At 39.9% G+C, this 19,639-nt stretch overlaps 1 protein-coding gene across 2 annotated transcripts in view; it reads right to left on the bottom strand.

Moving 5' to 3' along the window:
* LOC124721508 (spermatogenesis-defective protein 39 homolog) overlaps positions 1-19,639 on the bottom strand; it is a 116,173-nt gene that overhangs the window by 61,206 nt on the left and 35,328 nt on the right. For both annotated transcript variants that reach the window (XM_047246524.1, XM_047246525.1), the window contains 4 exons: positions 14,657-14,745; positions 14,428-14,577; positions 8,685-8,821; positions 7,209-7,236 (listed from right to left, as the gene is read on the bottom strand). In XM_047246524.1, the coding sequence (XP_047102480.1) occupies positions 7,209-7,236; positions 8,685-8,821; positions 14,428-14,577; positions 14,657-14,745 (404 nt within the window). The remainder of the gene's footprint in view (positions 1-7,208; positions 7,237-8,684; positions 8,822-14,427; positions 14,578-14,656; positions 14,746-19,639) is intronic.

The following is a 19,639-nucleotide window of genomic DNA, read 5'->3' as shown; positions in this document are numbered from 1 at the left end:
TCTGCTGCAAGTCCTTCAAAAAATATTTGAGAGATTAGTGTACAACAGGCTATATGTACACCTTACACACAACAGCTTGCTGACAACTCCACAGTTTGGCTTTTATACAATGCTATCAGCATAGACAACAATATTCAGTCCAGCAAAAGAAATTTTCGATGAACTGAATTGTAGAAGATATCCTGAGGGAATTTTCCGTGACTTCAGTAAAGGTTTTGGATGTATATAATATAATGCACTAATACAAAAACTCCTATACTATGGCAAAGGCAAGCCAGTAGTTTGACTGCAATTTTACCTACTTATGAGGAAACAAAGAGTTGCCCTAACAGGCACTGGCGAAACAACAAAATCAGAGTGGAAAACTGCTAAGTACTGTGTTCACCAGGGCTTGATCCTTCGACCAGTGATCCTCTTAGTGTACATTTATACACTACCAGCGTTAGTAAATAACAAGGCAAATATAGTAATGTTTGCTGATAATACAACTATCTGGATCAAGTGGGTGAAATCGCCAATGCAGAATACAAATGAAACAATAACCACAAAGTATGCAAATTGTTTGCAACAAATAGTCTTATCATTAAACCTTTCAAAAACAAATCAATTGCAGTTTCAGACAGGAAATAATTAGTTACAAGCTCTTGAAATAGATATTGATGGGCAGAACAATAATGAACCTCCACATACAAAATTTCTAGGCATACAAATTGATAATTAATTAATGAAAATATTAATCACCTGCTCGAGAAATTAAGGTCAGCATACTCACCACTAAGACTTATGTTGCTCTTATGTTCCCATATTAATAACAATATTGCATATTTCCACTCTCTGGTTTTTCATGGCATAATACTCTGGGGAAATGTTGCAAAAGCGGAAAAAGCTTTTCAAATACAAAAACAAGCTGTAAGGTTGATTTGTGGAGTAACAAATCGGACATCCTGTAGGCATCTATTCAAGACCCTTGGAATACTGACACTCACAAGCCAGTATATTTTCTCATGCATGATATTTGTCATCAAGAACAATAAACTATTCCAAACTACCTGTGACATTCGCAATCATGTGAAACCTTCACAAAGACTCAATCCCTCAACCCAGAACGATGAGGATTTATCCAGTGAGGAATATAGGTTTACAATAAACTCTCACTGAACATAAAAAAGACACCCTCATGTATTCAAAAGGAAACTGAAACAATTCCTTGTAAACCATACTTTTCAAAATTTAAATGAATTTCTAGAGCTATATATTTTGTAAGAGATGAATCATATTATGAATTATATTGTAATATTGTACCCTATGTATGTAGATGCAGTGACAGAAACATTGCAAATGAAATCATGTGCCCTCATAAGTGTATTGTTTGGAGTAATATATGTGCCAACAAGTAAGGCAGAATCTCAATTCAAACAACTGTAGTGTAGATAATGATAACTAATACCCAGAAGGAAAATTTACCATATATGCTTCCCTTCTTTTCCTACCCCTCTTTTTCACCATGTAATACTGTAATCTTTGATGTGCCCTGCATTACAGAATGTAATTTAACAGGACCAAATAAAAATCAAATCAAATCGAGGGTATCTCAAAACCTGACCACAGATGACAACATTGGGGAAGTGCACAATATGGAACTGAATGATTGGTGTGAAAAGTTGTATGGACACTAGCAGATATACTGTGGTACATTTTACACAAAAAAATAACTATACAAAGATTTTTGTAGGATGTGTGGCAAATTTGTTGAATACTTACCAAAAGCAAATGTGAAAATCAATTTTGCAGCCATTTTTGGGATGTTTTAAAAATGATCCTCAAAACTTTCTGTGTGGATTTGTAACTCTAGATGAGAAATTGATCCATCACTTCACAAGAAAAAAAAAGGCCCTTGACTAAAAAAGGCAAAATCGATGTTATTCCCTGAAATGATTCTAGCATAAAGGATTTGTTGCTTTGTTATATGATTAACTTGTGAAAGTAACAATAATAACAGGAGAATATCACATAAACTTCCTGGATCAAGTTCATGTAGAAATAAGGGATAAGAGTCCTGAGCTGCTACTGGGGACGATGTTCATCTTTCATAAAGACAATGCACCTACCCACAAAGGAGTTTTGGTAAGGAAAAATTTGGATTTGAAATACAATTTGTCACCCAATTACTTCTATCTGATTTCATGTCTAAAAAAAAAATCAATAAATAAAAAAAAATATGTGACTGAAAAACATTTTAAATCTACTGAAATATCTACAGCAAGTGAAAATTGATCTTTGACAGATTTTCTGGAGTCCCACTTTAGGAATGGACTCTAATTACTATAAAAAATGGATGGATTGTGTTGACATATATGGGGATTACATCAGGAAATAAGTGAATTTACAGTCTAAAAAGATCTTTCACTGTCATACTGAGTACTTTATTCTTTGTCCCAAGAATTATGGAGTAGAGTTGTGGATAAAATTCACAGTTTATCATTTTTTAATGGAAATCTTATTTTAAACTTGGTGCCTGTCTGTTTCTGTTGAACTGGTTAAGTTAGTTTCCTTGCTTATATCTAAAAAATATATTAAAAATTCTTGCCACTTATGAATTAGCCCCACCATTGCCCACCCTAAGCCCTGATGAGGAAAGAGGAGGGTTGGGCATTGGGTTAGCAACCTGAGCCTGAAAAAATTTTTATTGCTAAACCTGACAGTTATGAACCTCCACGTGAATCTAAATATTGGCATGGACCTGATAGTTACTTGAATAATCCAAGAAAGATGCGACTAGGTATCCAGCCACCAATGAAATGGAATTCACTGTTTACTGCAAAAAATATCACCTGGATTGGAACTTGGAATGTGCTATCCTTACACAGGCTGGTTTTCACAATTACTCCACAAATTTGATCTGTATAAACTAGAATAATAGGCCTTTGTGAAGTTCATCAAACAGGCAATGATCAAACAGTCAGTTATGGTAAACAGTCCTTTACTCAGGGCATGGTGTTGGACTAATACTTAGCCATAAATTGGCTAAGGTTCTGATTGGATGGAAACCAGTTAATGATACAGTCATCACTGGACGCTTTCATTCTACTTACACCCAGACAATTATTGTGCAAGACTGTGCACCAATGAAAGATTCAAACTATTAAGAAAAGGATGCTTTTTATGGGCAGGTGTACGATGTATTTGATGAAATACCGAGTCATGATCTGATGGTTGATGTGAATGCATTACTTAGCAATAATGACTGTAATGGCTTTCAGCATGTTGTTGGACTCTTTGTGATAGCTCAAGGCATGATACTGGTGAACATTTCAGATTATTCTGTATCCTTCATTGGCTCTGTGCAGGCAATAGTTTGTTTCAACATATATAAGAAGACTTGACATTTGTCTGATAGAAATACTTCACATGAAATTGATTTTGTTTGTACAAATAGCTGATGGAAATCTTCTTCACAAGATACATGAACCTCATGCTGCGGATGTTGGGTCAGACCACTTCTCAGTCTGAAAGGACTTGAAACTGAAGTTCAAATTACAGCAACACCAACAACCTAAGCGAATGTTTGATGCAGCACAGCCAAAAGACAAGGAAGCAGAAAACATATTTGTAATCAGCCTTAAAAATTAACTCCAGGCACTTCAAGATCTATCTTAAAATGTCGAAATGCAATGGTTTAAATTCAAGGATTCTGTGAGCACATGTTCTGAGCAGACAGTTGGATGACTGAGAATAACACGAAAATAGCAATGGATCCAAGACCAAACTTGGCTTGTGTGAACAAGCTAAAGTTCAAGAAGAACTTCAAATAGTTAGATGAAAATATGGCAAATTAGACTGCTGAGTCAAAAGCAGTCATAGAGCCAACAAAAACAAATGGTTTGAATGGAAACCAGAGAGGCACAAAATGACACCAGGATATTATACTTTATTGGTTGATAACTTACTGGAGCCCACAGTTTTTCAAACAAACCTATAAAAGATAAAAAATGGCAAACTCCTGAACACAAAAGACGAACAAGCTGCCTGATGGGTTGAGTACTTCAAAGAGACCTTAAACCAACCAAACCCACTTAATGCTTAAAACTTAAAAAATGAGCCAAAAAAAGCAAGAGCTAATGAAAAATGATGTGATAACACAGAAGTAGAACTGTATATGACAACGACAACACTCAAAAATAAAAAAAAAGCAGCTGGTTTGAATGAAATCTCAGCTGAAATTCTGAAATATGAAGATCCAGATTAATTTCACCACCTAAGTAAACTGTGCAATACAATGTTGGCAAACAAGATAAGTTTTAGAAGACTGGAGGTGTGGCATCATTGTTTAACTACGGAAAAAAGGAAGTATAGTTGAATCTACAACCTGGAGAGGTATCAACTTCTCTTGGTGCCAGGCAAAGTCATTTGCCTTGTTCTTCTAAAAAGGATGTGAAAAGCAACAGCATGCTATCCTCAGCATTGAGCAACCATAAGCTCCTCCGAAAAGCAGCAGATTCTTGGCTACAAGAAGAACAGGCTGGCTTTAGAAGTTGAAGGTCCTTCTCCTAACAAATATTTGTTCTGCAGAATATAATAGATCAATGCACAGAAACTTCGTTGATTTAATATACAGGGTGTTACAAAAAGGTATGGCCAAACTTTCAGGAAACATTCCTCACACACAAATAAAGAAAAGATGTTATGTGGACATGTGTCCAGAAACGCTTAATTTCCATGTTAGAGCTCATTTTAGTATCATCCATATGTACTGTACTTCCCTGATTCACCGCCAGTTGGCCCAATTGAAGGAAGGTAATGTTGACTTCGGTGCTTGTGTTGACATGCCACTCATTGCTCTACAGTACTAGCATCAAGCACATCAGTACGTAGCATCAACAGGTTAGTGTTCATCACGAACGTGGTTTTGCAGTCAGTGCAGTGTTTACAAATGCTGAGTTGGCAGATGCCCATTTGATATATGGATTAGCACGGGGCAATAGCCGTGGCGCGGTACGTTTGTATCGAGACAGATTTCCAGAACGAAGGTGTCCCGACAGGAAGACGTTCGAAGCAATTGATCGGCATCTTAGGGAGCACGGAACATTCCAGACTATGACTCGCAACTGGGGAAGACCTAGAACGACGAGGACACCTGCAATGGACGAGGCAATTCTTCGTGCAGTTGATGATAACCCAAATGTCAGCGTCAGAGAAGTTGCTGCTGTACAAGGTAACGTTGACCACGTCACTGTATGGAGAGTGCTATGGGAGAACCAGTTGTTTCCGTACCATGTACAGCCTGTGCAGGCACTATCAGCAGCTGATTGGCCTCCACGGGTACACTTCTGCGAATGGTTCATCCAACAATGTGTCAATCCTCATTTCAGTGCAAATGTTCTCTTTATGGATGAGGCTCATTCCAACATGATCAAATTGTAAATTTTCACAATCAACATGTGTGGGCTGACGAGAATCCGCATGCAATTGTGCAATCACGTCATCAACACAGATTTTCTGTGAATGTTTAAGCAGGCATTGTTGGTGATGTCTTGATTGGGCCCTATGTTCTTCCACCTACGCTCAATGGAGCACGTTATCATGATTTCATACGGGATACTCTACCTGTACTGCTAGAACATGTGCCTTTACAAGTACAACACAACATGTGGTTCATGCACGATGGAGCTCCTGAACATTTCAGTCGAAGTGTTGGTACGCTTCTCAACAACAGATTCGGTGATCAATGGATTGGTAGAGGTGGACCAATTCCATGACCTCCACGCGCTCCTGACCTCAACCCTCTTGACTGTCATTTACAGGGCATTTGAAAGCTCTTGTCTACGCAACCTCGGTACCAAATGTAGAGACTCTTCGTGCTTATATTGTGGACGGCTGTGATACAATACGCCATTCTCCAGGGCTGCATCAGCACATCAGGAATTCCATGCGATGGAGGGTGGATGCATGTATCCTCACTAACGGAGGACATTTTGAACATTTCCTGTAACAAAGTGTTTGAAGTCACGCTGGTACGTTCTGTTGCTGTGTGTTTCCATTCCATGATTAATGTGATTTGAAGAGAAGTAATAAAATGAGATCTAACATGGTAAGTAAGCATTTCCGGAAACATGTCCACATAACATATTTTCTTTCTTTGTGTGTGAGGAATGTTTCCTGGAAGTTCGGCCGTACCTTTTTGTAACACCCTGTGTGTGTGTGTGTGTGTGTGTGTGTGTGTGTGTGTGAGCAGTCTAGGCTTACTTTACTAATCTGAACTTTGCTGATAACAGTGTTTTTCTGGCAGAAACATCAAAATGTTTACAACTAATGACTTCCAAGCTGGATGGAATGGTCAGTTCTGTAGGGCTTAAAATAAATGGTGATAAAACAAAAACAATGTGCACAGAAAGTAGAAATGTATCTATTCAAATCATAGTGCAACAGAAGATACTACAAGAAGTTGAGCAATTTCAATATCTTGGCAGTGTTATCTGTAACATCAGGGATGTAGATGCAGCCAACACCAGCAGAATTGGAAAAGCTTTTGCAGCCTTCCAATGAATGCACTCCATATGGCAATTAAGACTCTATAAGTATGTCCACAAAGCTTCAGCTGCATTCCTCTAACATCCTATCTATGGCTATAAACACATGTGAGACCTGAAAAATGTCAGTAAAATCGGCACACAAGCCCAAAGTTTTTCACCAATGATGCTTGAGGTGAATTCTGAAGATCGGCTACCATGACCACATTTCAAATGATGGTGTAGGCTACTGTGAAGAAGTGGCATACACAGCCTTAGATGGAAGAATCCCCAAATCAGCACTGTTGTGGAACTGAATGGATGGATACAGAAGTTAAGAAAGGCCACATAACACCTTTAAAAGAACTTCTGTAACGGACATGCAAGAAAAATCTAGTGCTTATAAGCTACTATACGTAAGTTTAATACTGAAAATATTATCTAAATATTTTGCTTTGGTGTCAATAATTGGGCTCACTGACTTTTAAGCATCCATCACAATGCATTTTGTTATATTTTAATGAACTGTGCACTACGAAACAAATCTTTCAACCAATACATTATGAATAAAGACAACACATCTTATACTACGTTAATCCAAAACTGTATTTTATTACAAGTAATCTTTAATGATTTAGTAGTACATAACTAATGATAAAAAAAAATTGATAGATAGTTAATCATACACTTATCTGCACTTACTGCTGCTTCTCTGTTTTGCCCCAGCATTCTGAAAGAAAGAAGAATACATTACATTTTAAATGATATACACAGAGATATTGGACAATAAATAATGTGTGATTGTGACTGAAATATTTCCCAAAGATATTTTTAAAATGTATGCAGGTACACAGCAAAATCCAAGGCTGACTCGGATATTTCTTTTCCTGAGAATCGAACCGCCCGGAAAGGCATCCATTTTGGGCTGACTGAAGTTGTCCAAGATACCATGATGAGGGCCCTTGGTGGGATCCCCATTGAAACCTTCCAGGATGTGTACAATGCATGACAGAGCTGTTGGAAAAAGCGTGTAGATGACCAAGGAAACCACTTCAAAGAATATCAAATGTTTGTGACAATACCTATAGTTAATTTGTTGGTTAAAAAATTGCAATGCTTTCTGGACACACCTCATACATTTGGTAATAACTGTAAATTCAGTATGTTTATGATGGGAAGTCCACTTAACTTCCTATTGATGACAGCAATTATCTCAATATGATAGCAATTGTCTCAATATGACTTTGTGTGGTCCACATAGTGGCACTATCCAATGTTGCTGCAGAAACCAAGTAGCTGGCACAACATTACTGTTGACCACAGAGGTGCCACTATCAGATAGTGCTAGACATCAAGAGCAGCCTTAGATGGAACCACACCAGAATCGAGCATACAAGTCGGCCCAGGGTCGGTCTGAATAAGTCATGATGTGATCTGTGTAGTGCATGCAAATGTGCTACTGCTTTGGCTAAGATAATACTACAGTGGATTCTGTTTATCACAGCAGAAGTTTGAATATGATGTGGAGTGAACTTTGGTTTGGGCCCACATGATGCCAAGGTTGTTTCGACTTCGCTGCAGAAGTTTTGCCGGGAAACCCTTACACAACATCCATACAGTCCTGATCTAGAGCATGCGATTTCCATATTTTTGCAGCTCTGAAGAAAGACGTTTGTAGCCATAGATTTACTCTGGATGAAGAGTTCACACCTAAGCACAATTATGGTTCTGCAGGAAACCACAAACTTTTTTCCATGGAGGCATTGACCATCTTGCTCACAGTGGGATAAATGTATTAACAGTTATGATCATTACTTTTGAAAAAATGAACAGTTTACTTACTTTTTTTCCATCTGTCTCATATTCACTCGACTGTCCCTTATATTTCATAATACCCAAAATTCAATATGTTCACTGGCCCTTCAGGGATCTAAAAATTCTTATTACATGCCAATACATTTTTGTTTTTTTCCTAGTGGTGTTTGTGGCTAACAACAAGAGAGAATTTAGGACGACCTGTGCAATTCACACCCACAATGTTAGAAGTAAATAATTGCCATGTAGAGTATGTATACCTATCTCAAGGTCAAAATGGAAATTTACACTCTAGTGCAAAAGGTGTATAACAAGCAAATCTGTTGAGCGGAATCAGTACTAAATTATACTTGTAACACTTACGTTAGTAAATCAGTAAGTTCCTGGACCTCCATACGAGTTGTAAGGTATTGCACGTATTGGGAAACGGCTGCTGGACGAGTTGCAAGTATGCTGTAGAAGAGTGATTTCTTCAGGGTGCGAACAAGAAAAAGAACAACCTGTAATAACAATATTAAAATATTAGTTTCATAATCCTGTTAATGGCATAGATTAAATTCCAAGAAATTTTAGGTGTGACTATTGACATTTAGTGATATTTTAACTAAAATTATTGCAGCACTAAACATTACAGTATAGGTTTAATCTGCCAATAAATTAGTTCACAACAGTGTAGTCACTCCACCACTGTACCCTGAAAGCTAAGTACTGAGTGTGTAGCATATCATGTTATTTTATACAAAAGCATGCTGATCAGTGTAAGCCCTTCACAAATTTTAATCATCATCCTTTCCCAATGAAAGCATACAGTTTAGCATCAGAGAGAGATTATCTTCATTTTACTTTCACCTCAGATACATTCCAAAACTGTAGAAAAGTTGCCATTGGCTGTTCAATGCACCTGGCACCAAATATGACATAAATCGCCACTGCTAGGCACATTATACTTGTCCTCATCTTGGCCATCCTAGAATTCACATCTCCAGAGGTACTTCAAACTGCTTTACCCAAGATTATGTGGAAGTGGACATATATCACTTACAAAGAAAAGAATTTAGTAGTTTAATGTAACCTATCCTTCACTCACATCAGCCTCACACCTCATCAGTTCTGACAGTGTCTTATCAAATTATTCTTGCATCACATTTGCAATTATACAGAAAGCTAAGAGATATTTTTATGCAGTTGCCCTCAACTGTTACACAGAAGAGAAGTTTCAAACCCTTCTCATCTGGTATTAATGTTCCATAAATTCAGTAACTTCCAAATCTTTTTTCCTTCCTGCACTTTGTTTACATTCCACAAATGGTAAAAAACTGCTCCCTCTGCTCTAGTGACATTCCATTTAAAATACTCAAAGTCAGCCAGATCAGATTTAAGTGAGATCTGGCATGAAAACTTCCGGTCAGAATGGTGATATCAAAGAATCAGATTTCTTTTTCTAGTGGCACAGTGAAATTATATCTAGTTTTTCTCCTCAACTGCAGATGACCTATAATTTTATATGACAAGGAGGAGGAGATTAGTGTTTAACGTCCCATTGACAACGAGGTCATTAGAGACGGAGCGCAAGCTCGGGTGAGGGAAGGATGGGGAAGGAAATCGGCAGTGCCCTTTCAAAGGAACCATCCTGGCATTTGCCTGAAGCGATTTAGGGAAATCACGGAAAACCTAAATCAGGATGGCCGGAGACGGGATTGAACCGTCGTCCTCCCGAATGCGAGTCCAGTGTGCTAACCACTGCGCCACCTCACTCGGTATATGTGACAAGAGGTAACATCACATACACTAGTCAAAGGAGTGTTGTACAGACAGTTGAAGGAATGAAAATATGACAAAAAGTGTATAAGTTATAAAAAAGGAACAAAAGAACAAATTCGGCAGACACTGCTTGGATAATTGAATGACAGGAATTCACTGGTAACCAAAATGTTTCAATAATGAGGCAAGTGAGAGAGAGCATTATTACTGATGGTTCATCAGTATAACATTTTTGTTCATTATCTAAGTGGTAATGTGGTTGATCTCAAGACTTGGCAGCAACCATCCATTCCTACAGCAATTTTCGAATTAGCTGATGTGGTATTGCAACTTACAAGTGACAAAACTTATGGAATAATTTATTCTAAAATTAACTGCTTTCCCTATTTTTCTGAGGATTCATCACTAGACAAATATTTCTACTAACATAGCGCCTAAACCGTAGGTCCATGTCGCCAAGCTACAGACCGTATCGATGCCAGAAGCACATGTTGTACTTTCACAGTCCAGTGAACCACGAGTGGCTACTTTCTCTAAAGCCTAATTAAAAACTCTTATGTAGACAAAAACACTCGACTGACAAAAGTGGAACTACTTTTTGTGACCAACCTAACTAGGTCATTTTGCAGCAAGTTCTGAAGCAACTACTCTCTAGGTTACTACGCCCTGGTGGCTTTTTACTGCCAATTTCACCTTTTAGATGGATCCTTGTGTATAAAAGCTGATTATTGAAAATGGGGCACCACAAAGTCAATATATGTCACTGTGTTGATACTTTTATCTCTGTTACTATCTTTCTTACAAGGAGGTGGAATGCGAGACCAATACCTTCAGGAGGCAAAATTCCAGTTCTGCCAAAGTCACATGAACAAGTTTAATAAATATTCCTTGCTTGTGGAACCATTAGTTACTTCCTAAGGGAGGAAATAAGTATGGGTTGGAAAAGTACAGAAGGAGGGGCAGTTTTCTCAGATCTTAGAATTTGACAATGAAGGCTCATCATTTTAGCAATGACCTATAAGAATTTATTCTTTCGCGAATTACTGCAAGATCTTGCAATGGTCCTTGAGTACACAAGCTTCCATGAACACCTACAGTAAAATATGCATGACTCCATGCTGCCTCCCATTCTGTGTGTTTGTTTTTGGGATGAGATGGTGTGTGATCATGCATACTATGCTTGTAAATAATTTGGAAGGACAACAAAAGCAGAGAGTACAAGAGAAAACACAAATGAAGAAGTCCAAGTGTCAGAGGGCAAAAGGAAGTAGTAAGTCACTATACAAAGCATTCAGTATAATACGTGACTATCACATACAACTGGAAGAAAATTACCTAAACCTGAAAAACAATCATAGGGCAATCACAGAAAAAAGGTTTTGATTCTAAAAGTGTCTAATAAACAACACAAAAACAAGCAGATGAGACCAGAACATTATGACTAATGACCTACTATTGATATAAACTTGTCCAGGTGATAGCAACATCACCTGGTGAGGAATAACTGCTAGTTATGCACATAGTATCAGTGAGCATGCTGATGCTTGATCAAGGGCAGATCGTGATGGCTCGGAGGGTAGGCATGAGCATTTTGGAAACTGCATGACTTGTAGGGTGTTTGAGGAATGCTATGGTGAGTGTCTTCTACACAGGGCAAAACCAATGTGAAATCATGTACAGATGTCATGGCGTTGGGTGGTAACCCTTCATTACAGATATCAGATGTCATAGTCTGGGTAGACCGGTAGGTGGCGAACTGTGGTGGAACTAACATGAGACTTTAATACTGGGTAGAGCACAATATTGTCTGAATGCACAATGCATCGAACACTTCTAACAATGGGCCGCCACAGCCGGCAACCTATGCATGTGTCAATGTTAACACAATGACATCAGCAACTATGACTGAAATGGGCACTTGACCATCGGCACTGGACGTTAGCACAGTAGCAGAGCGTTGCATGGTTTGATGAATCCTGATACTTTCTTCACCATGCCAATGGTAGGAGGCGAATCCGTCATCTTTCAGGGGAGCAGCTTCTTAACACCTCGATGGAAACAAGCTAGTGGTGGCTCCATTATGCTCTGGGAACATTCACAAGGGCAGCCAGGGGTCTGGTGGAGATCCTGTGAGGCACCATGACTGCCAAGGAGTATCGTACACTGGTTGCAGACCACATACATACCTACGTGATTGTCATGTTTCTCGAAGGCAGTGGTTTTTTCAACAAGATAATATGCCATGTCGCAAAGCCCAAAGTGTGATGGAGTGGTTTGAGGAACACAGTGGTGAGTTTCGATTGATGCGCTAGCCCCCAATTTGCCAGATATGAACCAGGTCAAACACAACTGGGATGTGATTGAACATACCGTCAGAGCTTATTGCCCCCCTCCATGCAATTGATTGGAATTAAGTGACTTGTGTGTGCGTATATGATACCAACTCCCTCCAGCAACCGACCAAGGCCTCATTGCTTCCATGCCACAACATGTTGCTGCTGTCATCCATGCCAAAGGTGGACATACAGGCTATTAGGTAGATGGTCATAATTTCCTGGCTGATCAATGTATATTAAACACCCACAAAACGTATGGATAAATTGATAAATCCTTTTAGTACATGCACAGATGTGACAACACTGCCACATTACGATGTTGGTATGGGTACTTCACAGGCTTGACAATAACTGGGAACAGAACCCTGTATAAGGAAATGAAAACTCATCATGCGAGTCGATCTACAGTGAACTAGAAAATCTGAAATCCTGCAGAGACATGCACAGCATGTGGCCGGTAACACCACTCAGTACAACATGTTCTGTGGTGGTCGCACTCAGTGTTAGCACTGACATGCCCAGCTTACTGCCACCTGCATGTGAACAATTCTGTCAGCGGGTCTGCCCATACTACATGTCATATGCGCCCTCCATGGTAGGTTTCTACACTATTCCACTGCGCTATGCACGCCAGCTCATCTGCCTCCATTGTGACGTCCACTGGTGGAGATACTAAATCCTGCTTTCAACACCATTGCTGCTCTGAATACAATTTTTCCTTTAATTTTTTTCTAACACCTGACAAATCCTGTATAAATTACATGTTGATATGGATGCTGCAAAAATTATAATACTGCATTGTTCTGATGACTTTCCATCTCAAACCATATGTTTGTTGAGACTCTCATTAATCTCATTCACCCCACAATATAGAAAAACAGTGTTTTAACTTCAAAAAAGTTTGTAATTCATCTGACTACAGTCTTGACTCAATTACTTTTTTTTTTTTTTTTTTGCATCTTCCACAAATACGAGCATTTCCTTTCTATGTTGCTTCACTGAGACTTCTTTATGATCAAATAGGCCACGCTAGTGCAGCAGTATTCACTCTGTTTTAGGAGGGTTGCCAAGAAAGTAATGCACACCGCATTTTTTTTCTCATTCGAAAACGAATGTGAAACATTACGCATGTGTTATTCGAAGTCTCCTGAGTGAGCACGCCAAGTTTCCGTCACTTCCGACAGATAGCGTAGCTGCAGGACAGTTTCAAAATGGCATCTGTAGGTGATGTACATTACAAGCAATGTGCCGTCATTGAATTTCTCACTCCAGAGAAAGAAACTGCACAGAATATTCACAAATGCTTGAGCACAGTCTATGGAGCATCTGCTGTAGACAAAAGTACAGTTAGCTGCTGGGCACGGAGGGTGTGATCATCAGAAGGCGGTTCGGTGGAGCTCCACAATTTGCAACAGTTGGGGAGACCGCCCACAGCTGTCACGCCTGATCTAGCCTCCTCAAACTTCCACTTGTTTGGGCCATTAAAGGATACCATTCATGCAAGACATTTCGAGGATGATGAGGAGATGATTAACAGAGTGAAGCACTGGCTCCGTCACCAGGACAAGGATTGGTGCTGGGGCATACACACCCTTGTTTCGCGCTGGAGAAAGGCCATAGAATGAGATGGAGATTATGTGGAAAAATAGGGTGTGTAAATAAAATACCATTCTTTCATGTGTGTCATTCTCATTATGTTCAATAAAGAATTGTTGAAGGAAAAACAATGCAGTGCTTTACTTTATGGGCAATCCCCGTATTAACAATAGTTGCTCCACTACTTCTTTTATGACAGTTTCCTTTCTTGGCATAACATGTCTTAAAAATTATAGGATATCAGGTACTAATCAACATTCTGCTTCAAGTCCATTAAGATATAAATACTGTATATTATCTAGCACATTCAGACTGCCACATTTAAATAATCCCTCTCTCTCTCTCTCTCTCTCTCTCTCTCTCTCTCTGTGTGTGTGTGTGGAGGGGGGAGGGGGGGGGGCATATATACTTACAGCAAGCACCGCATTCCCATCACCCAGTGCAATGGCTTCATCTAGAAGTTCCTTCTTACTGTCTAATGAACGATAAAGCTCCAGAGAATAACGCTGTCCAAGCAGCATTTTTGTAATTGTATGACGTACAGGAAGGGGTGTCCAGTGATCCTAGCAAAGAAAGGTACATTTTAATGGCTTTCTATAACATATGACAAATTAGTACATTTCCACATAAAACTCGTAATACCTCAACTTCTTTCCGCAACACTTGCAATTCTTCTTCAGGGCTTCTGCTACCCTTAACCACAAATGAATGTTGTTTCCCAGCATCTAAAACTGATCAAATTACATATTTTAATGGAAAGAAAAACTTTGGTTAATAGGACTGACAAGTATCTGAAAATATCATCAAACCCATATTGGAAATAAAGAACAATTACACCTATTATCAATAGACTGAGATATCTGCTGCCTTTGTTATCATGGAAGAGAACAATAGATGAACATAAAGACATATGAGCCATCATGAATGCACTGAGATTATACATTAACTGATGCAGAATGTAAATTAGTAACCAGCAGCAGCACCATGCTGGAAGCTATAAGAGAGTATCTAGATCAATGAGCCATTGGTGAAGTATGCACTGAACTAGTTTATTCTCCTTTTATGAACTGATTTCACTTACAAATGCCACCATCCTTTCACTGGACTGTGCAATTTCCAATAATGTTTTCATTTCACCTACTTCAACCCGTAATGATTTGTAGTGGTTACTTACTAAATTTAATTTTAGCTACATAATTACTCAGTTACTTTGTTTCTTAATCTACTCACCAGAAAGGCAATTGTTAAGTTATTTCTCAGGCTTCTCACCTCAAAAACTTTCACTTTTCCATCTGCTCTTCTGAAAAGTAGATTCATCTGAGTAAAAAAATATATACTGCCCCATACAAAACTGTCACTGCTCACTAGTTTACATACAGGTTGAGTCAAAATTATGTTCTCAATTTCAGACAGTAATTACTTAGGTAGAACATATCTTACCATGAAAATGGTATCAGCAGAAAGGGAAAATAAAAAGATGGTTTTTCTACAGAAATTTGCAGACATACACTATGCCCACCACATCATATGGGACACATTGATCTGACAATAAAACCCATCACAACCCTACAATTTACAATATCTGCTGTGATGCATTTATGGACAATCCAACTGATGGATGCATATATATTTCTTAGGTGGCAGTAGCAACAGGAATCACTCTGGTATCCCACACAGTTTGTGAAGAACAGGGCACTCAGAAACTATTACAGATGGAAGTTTCTACCACACAGTCATCAATCCTTTTAACTCGATACTTTTTTAACAGTAGAACTACAAATGTGGATATGATTCCAGGGGTCATCAGCCACAGAGCCATTTGTTGCAGCTTGTTCACCCATTTTTTTCTGAGATGTCTCTGTAGCTACTTCATCTTTGAAGTTATCTCATTTACAGGTCTACTTGCACTCAAAGTGGTCACTAACACTACAGCCCACATGATCTCACCATGCCCAAAGCCCCATCATTGATAACACCTGGGCGGAGCTTCACTCTACTTGCATAGCCCTTCTGTATACTCACTTCTGCAAGTCTTTGCTACTACTAGGCAATGGAGTTTGCAGCACCACTTCCCAGTTCATGTCTTCAGGTCTATCTTGTCACAATCTTTTGTTCTACAATCCATGCCCCAACCAGGAAGACAATGCTTCCTTTCTAGATAGTCATGCAATCAGTTTAAAGAAAACCTATATTTAGAAGCAAACAGTGAGTTGGCATCTGTCACTAACTGAATCTGTAATGGAGCACATTGGCACATTTTTATTAGAAAGCCCTCACAAATCCATGAACTAAGCTAGCCAAGAAGTATACCACAGAGACCAGTTTTGTTGGCAATGCAAAAGTCTGGTAATGCAGGCCTCCAATCGACCACTGAGGCAAGTTCTGAGGAACTCTGACAAAGAACTGCACTAGCCTTTGTGGTCAGGTTATTAGAAGAATGTGTTTTACAGAAACTGTTAATGTTTGGTGATGAAGCAACTGTCCAGAGTTCAGGAAAGATGAATATATGTAATATATTGATTTGGGGATAAGAAAACATTCTCTCCCTTGCAGAACATAAACAGAAACACTAAAAGGTAATTTACTTTGCACCATTTTACGCAAAAAAAGGTATATGGTTCTCCATTTCTCTGTTAAAAACACCACGACAATGGTTACTTAACATGACATGCTGCAGCAATGGCTCTTCCTATAGGTAGACATCGACACTATTGACTTCATTTTTCAATAGAATGGCAGTGCACTTCGACATTTTCATCAGGATGTTCATAACCATCTCAATGGCCAATTGGCATATCTTGGTAACTCTTTTTATATACTCTGAAGTTCTGGCTGCAGACAGACCATTTGTGCTCGATTGAACACCATACCATCCATCAGCATACTGCTCTCCTGGCCACTGTAAGTTAGCAGACATGAAGCCACTACTACTCCATTAAATAGCTCCTCAATGGGCATGACAAAGCTGAGAGGATCCTGTTCCAGTCTTCCCATTGGGAAAAATTGTTGGCAGTACTGGGAATCAAACCTGAGTCCTCTGCATGGCAGACATATGCACTGACCATTCGGCTATAGAGGTGGGCACTGGGAATCAAACCCAGATCCTCTGTGCAGCAGACATCTACAATGACCACTCGGCTATAGAGTTGGACATTCTTTTTATACAGTTTCATAAATGTTAATATGCTTGTATCAACATTCACAAGTCAGAAGTGAATCATATTTGCATAATGTGTAAAAGATCACGTAAAACTCTATTATATAAAGAGCAGTCATTGTTGAGAAAGCAATTTTTGATATTCCTGAAGATATTCTCTCTGTATTTCCATCACAAATGTGCAAGCTGATGCCATTATAGGAAATATTGGGACTTTTTATTGTCAATTTAAATTTTTTTCTCAAAATTTTCACTTTTAGTACTTCTGCACCAACACTTGTGGCCTATGTACCAGGCAGAAGCATCACATTGGCATAGAGTTGTTTGTTTCAGTGAGGTACTGAATGCCAGTTCCCCTATGCTACATCTGAATGACACATGGGGAGCATGGGAGTAGAATCATTTGTTGGCTGCGAAACATGGCTGGAGCAGTGCTCACCAGACAGATTCTCTCTCTGGTCATAGCTCTCAATGTAGCATGATATCTTTCCCTCTCCTCTCTCTTCTAATGATTTTCAGACTGTGTTCTATAACCAAATGAGACCTGTCTTTGCTATCCTGATTGACTAGTGGCCTGTTCAACTCCAGGGTGCACCCAACTGTACTCTGCATACGAAAGTATATTCAGAATCTTGCCTATTATAACTACTGTCCCCTGCCCACTCCTCTGGTAGACATTCCAAACGCAACTGAGCACTTGTACAAATTTGTGTCTGAAGTAGGATTCCCCATGTTTTGGTCTGCAGGAGAGAACATAATTGTCGTGGCAATATGTGCCACTGCCCAGATGTCAAAATCTAGCTGAGACTGGGTCCAGGTCATCAAGCTATGCTGGTTTAATGTGGCAGGAAGCCAAGCTACACCACATCGGAGCCACATGCCCAAGCTGTGCTGCTTAGCTCAGCAAATTCTTTGCCAGCTATCCAGAGCTTGCATCCACGTCACCACACACAGCATGCCCACCAGTCCTGGGTCTTGATCCTTGCCTAGTGGTCACTGCGTGCTGCCTGCCTCATACTGCCTCGTGTCTGTCATCACTGAGCACATTCCAATGCCACTTGCTCATGAGAGCAGCAAACCTAAGGCCTTCCACTGAATAGGCAGCTCACTTGTTTTCCTGCACAGTGTCACTGGCGGGTCTGTCTCATTACATCCGAGCCTGCTGTTGCACCACCACTGCCTGCCATATGAGTCCTGTGTTCATAGTGGGGTCTCTACACGGCACCTGTAATGTGCTACCATTCAACTGTTGATAAATGGGAGGCTGCTGAGGATGTGACAGTCACCAGGGAATAGCACTCTACTTTTATTTTCAAGTGCTCCATTCTGTACATGGTGTACCTTCCTTGATTGATTGTAATGCTTCTGTTTAGTCGCAAGTAAAATTTTGTTTCAATTTTGAATGGATAAAGTGCCCATTGTGTGCTTACAAATGGAGGGTAGTGTGGAAGCAAGCAGTAGCGAACCATTCTGAGCTCTGTGAGACCCGATGGGGGCACTTACTCTTGTAGCAGGTGTTGATAGGGAAGTGTAGGCAAGCAGCTCTCTGCTGAGGTATGCAGAGGTGCAGGAGATGATGTTAGCCAATTTTTTGCTAAAACCTTTTACTTCAAAACATAAATAAACAGAGATGTGTGCCTGAAGCGGGCAGATGGCAGGCAGCAGATGATGGCCCTCAGACTTGAGCGCTCAGGTCAGATGCGCCTATGCAGGTGATCCACATAGTAGAGTACAGCTTTACTACCTCTGCACTGCATCAATTGGCTGCTGGTAAGTCAGGACAGCAGGCAGTAGTGCGTTCACCAGTAGCCTGGGCTAGGCAGGCTCACCCAGCGGGGCTGACAGGGTGATGAACATGGAATCGCAGGCTGGAGAATGGTGACAGACTTCTAGCTGCCAGGTTCCTGTACAGTCAGGCAACGGTCAGTGGTTTGCATCCCAATAACAGTGGTGGTGGTGGCTACATCATGAATACAGAGGTGACCAGCACAGGCTGAGTCGCATGACATGACCCAGCTGTACTGATGATGACAGGTTGGCTCTGCCAGTTTAAATACAGCTGTCTGGTGTTGACCACATGGAAGATGCCACATTTCTGTGTCACACAGAAGCGTATCAAATGGGGCCAGTAACTGAGGTCTGGCGGTTGCCACACATGAGTGGGTTAAACAGCAGAAGTTTCCTGAAAGCTGGTCAGTGTTACAGACCCAGCCATTGACCCATGGAATGTGAGCACCAAAGCAGGCATGAGGAAGAGTGTTGCTGGAGGCAGGACATTGACTGCAGCTGCTGATGGTGACCTCACCCTGGTTATGACTCTGGACTCTTGGCTGTGCTCTATGCAACTTAACTCTTAAAAATACTGAATTACAAGAGCAACTGCAGTCAAAGGAAGAGCAGCCATCTGATCAGAAAGTAGACGTTCAGGCAACAATGGATGATTATATAAGGCATGTTGACAGTCCTCC

The sequence above is a fragment of the Schistocerca piceifrons genome, chromosome X (genome assembly GCF_021461385.2).
Source record: "Schistocerca piceifrons isolate TAMUIC-IGC-003096 chromosome X, iqSchPice1.1, whole genome shotgun sequence".
Classification (NCBI taxonomy): Eukaryota; Metazoa; Arthropoda; class Insecta; order Orthoptera; family Acrididae; genus Schistocerca; species Schistocerca piceifrons.
The sequence above is the reverse complement of the archived record's forward strand: the minus strand, read 5'-3'. Positions and strand labels throughout refer to the sequence as shown.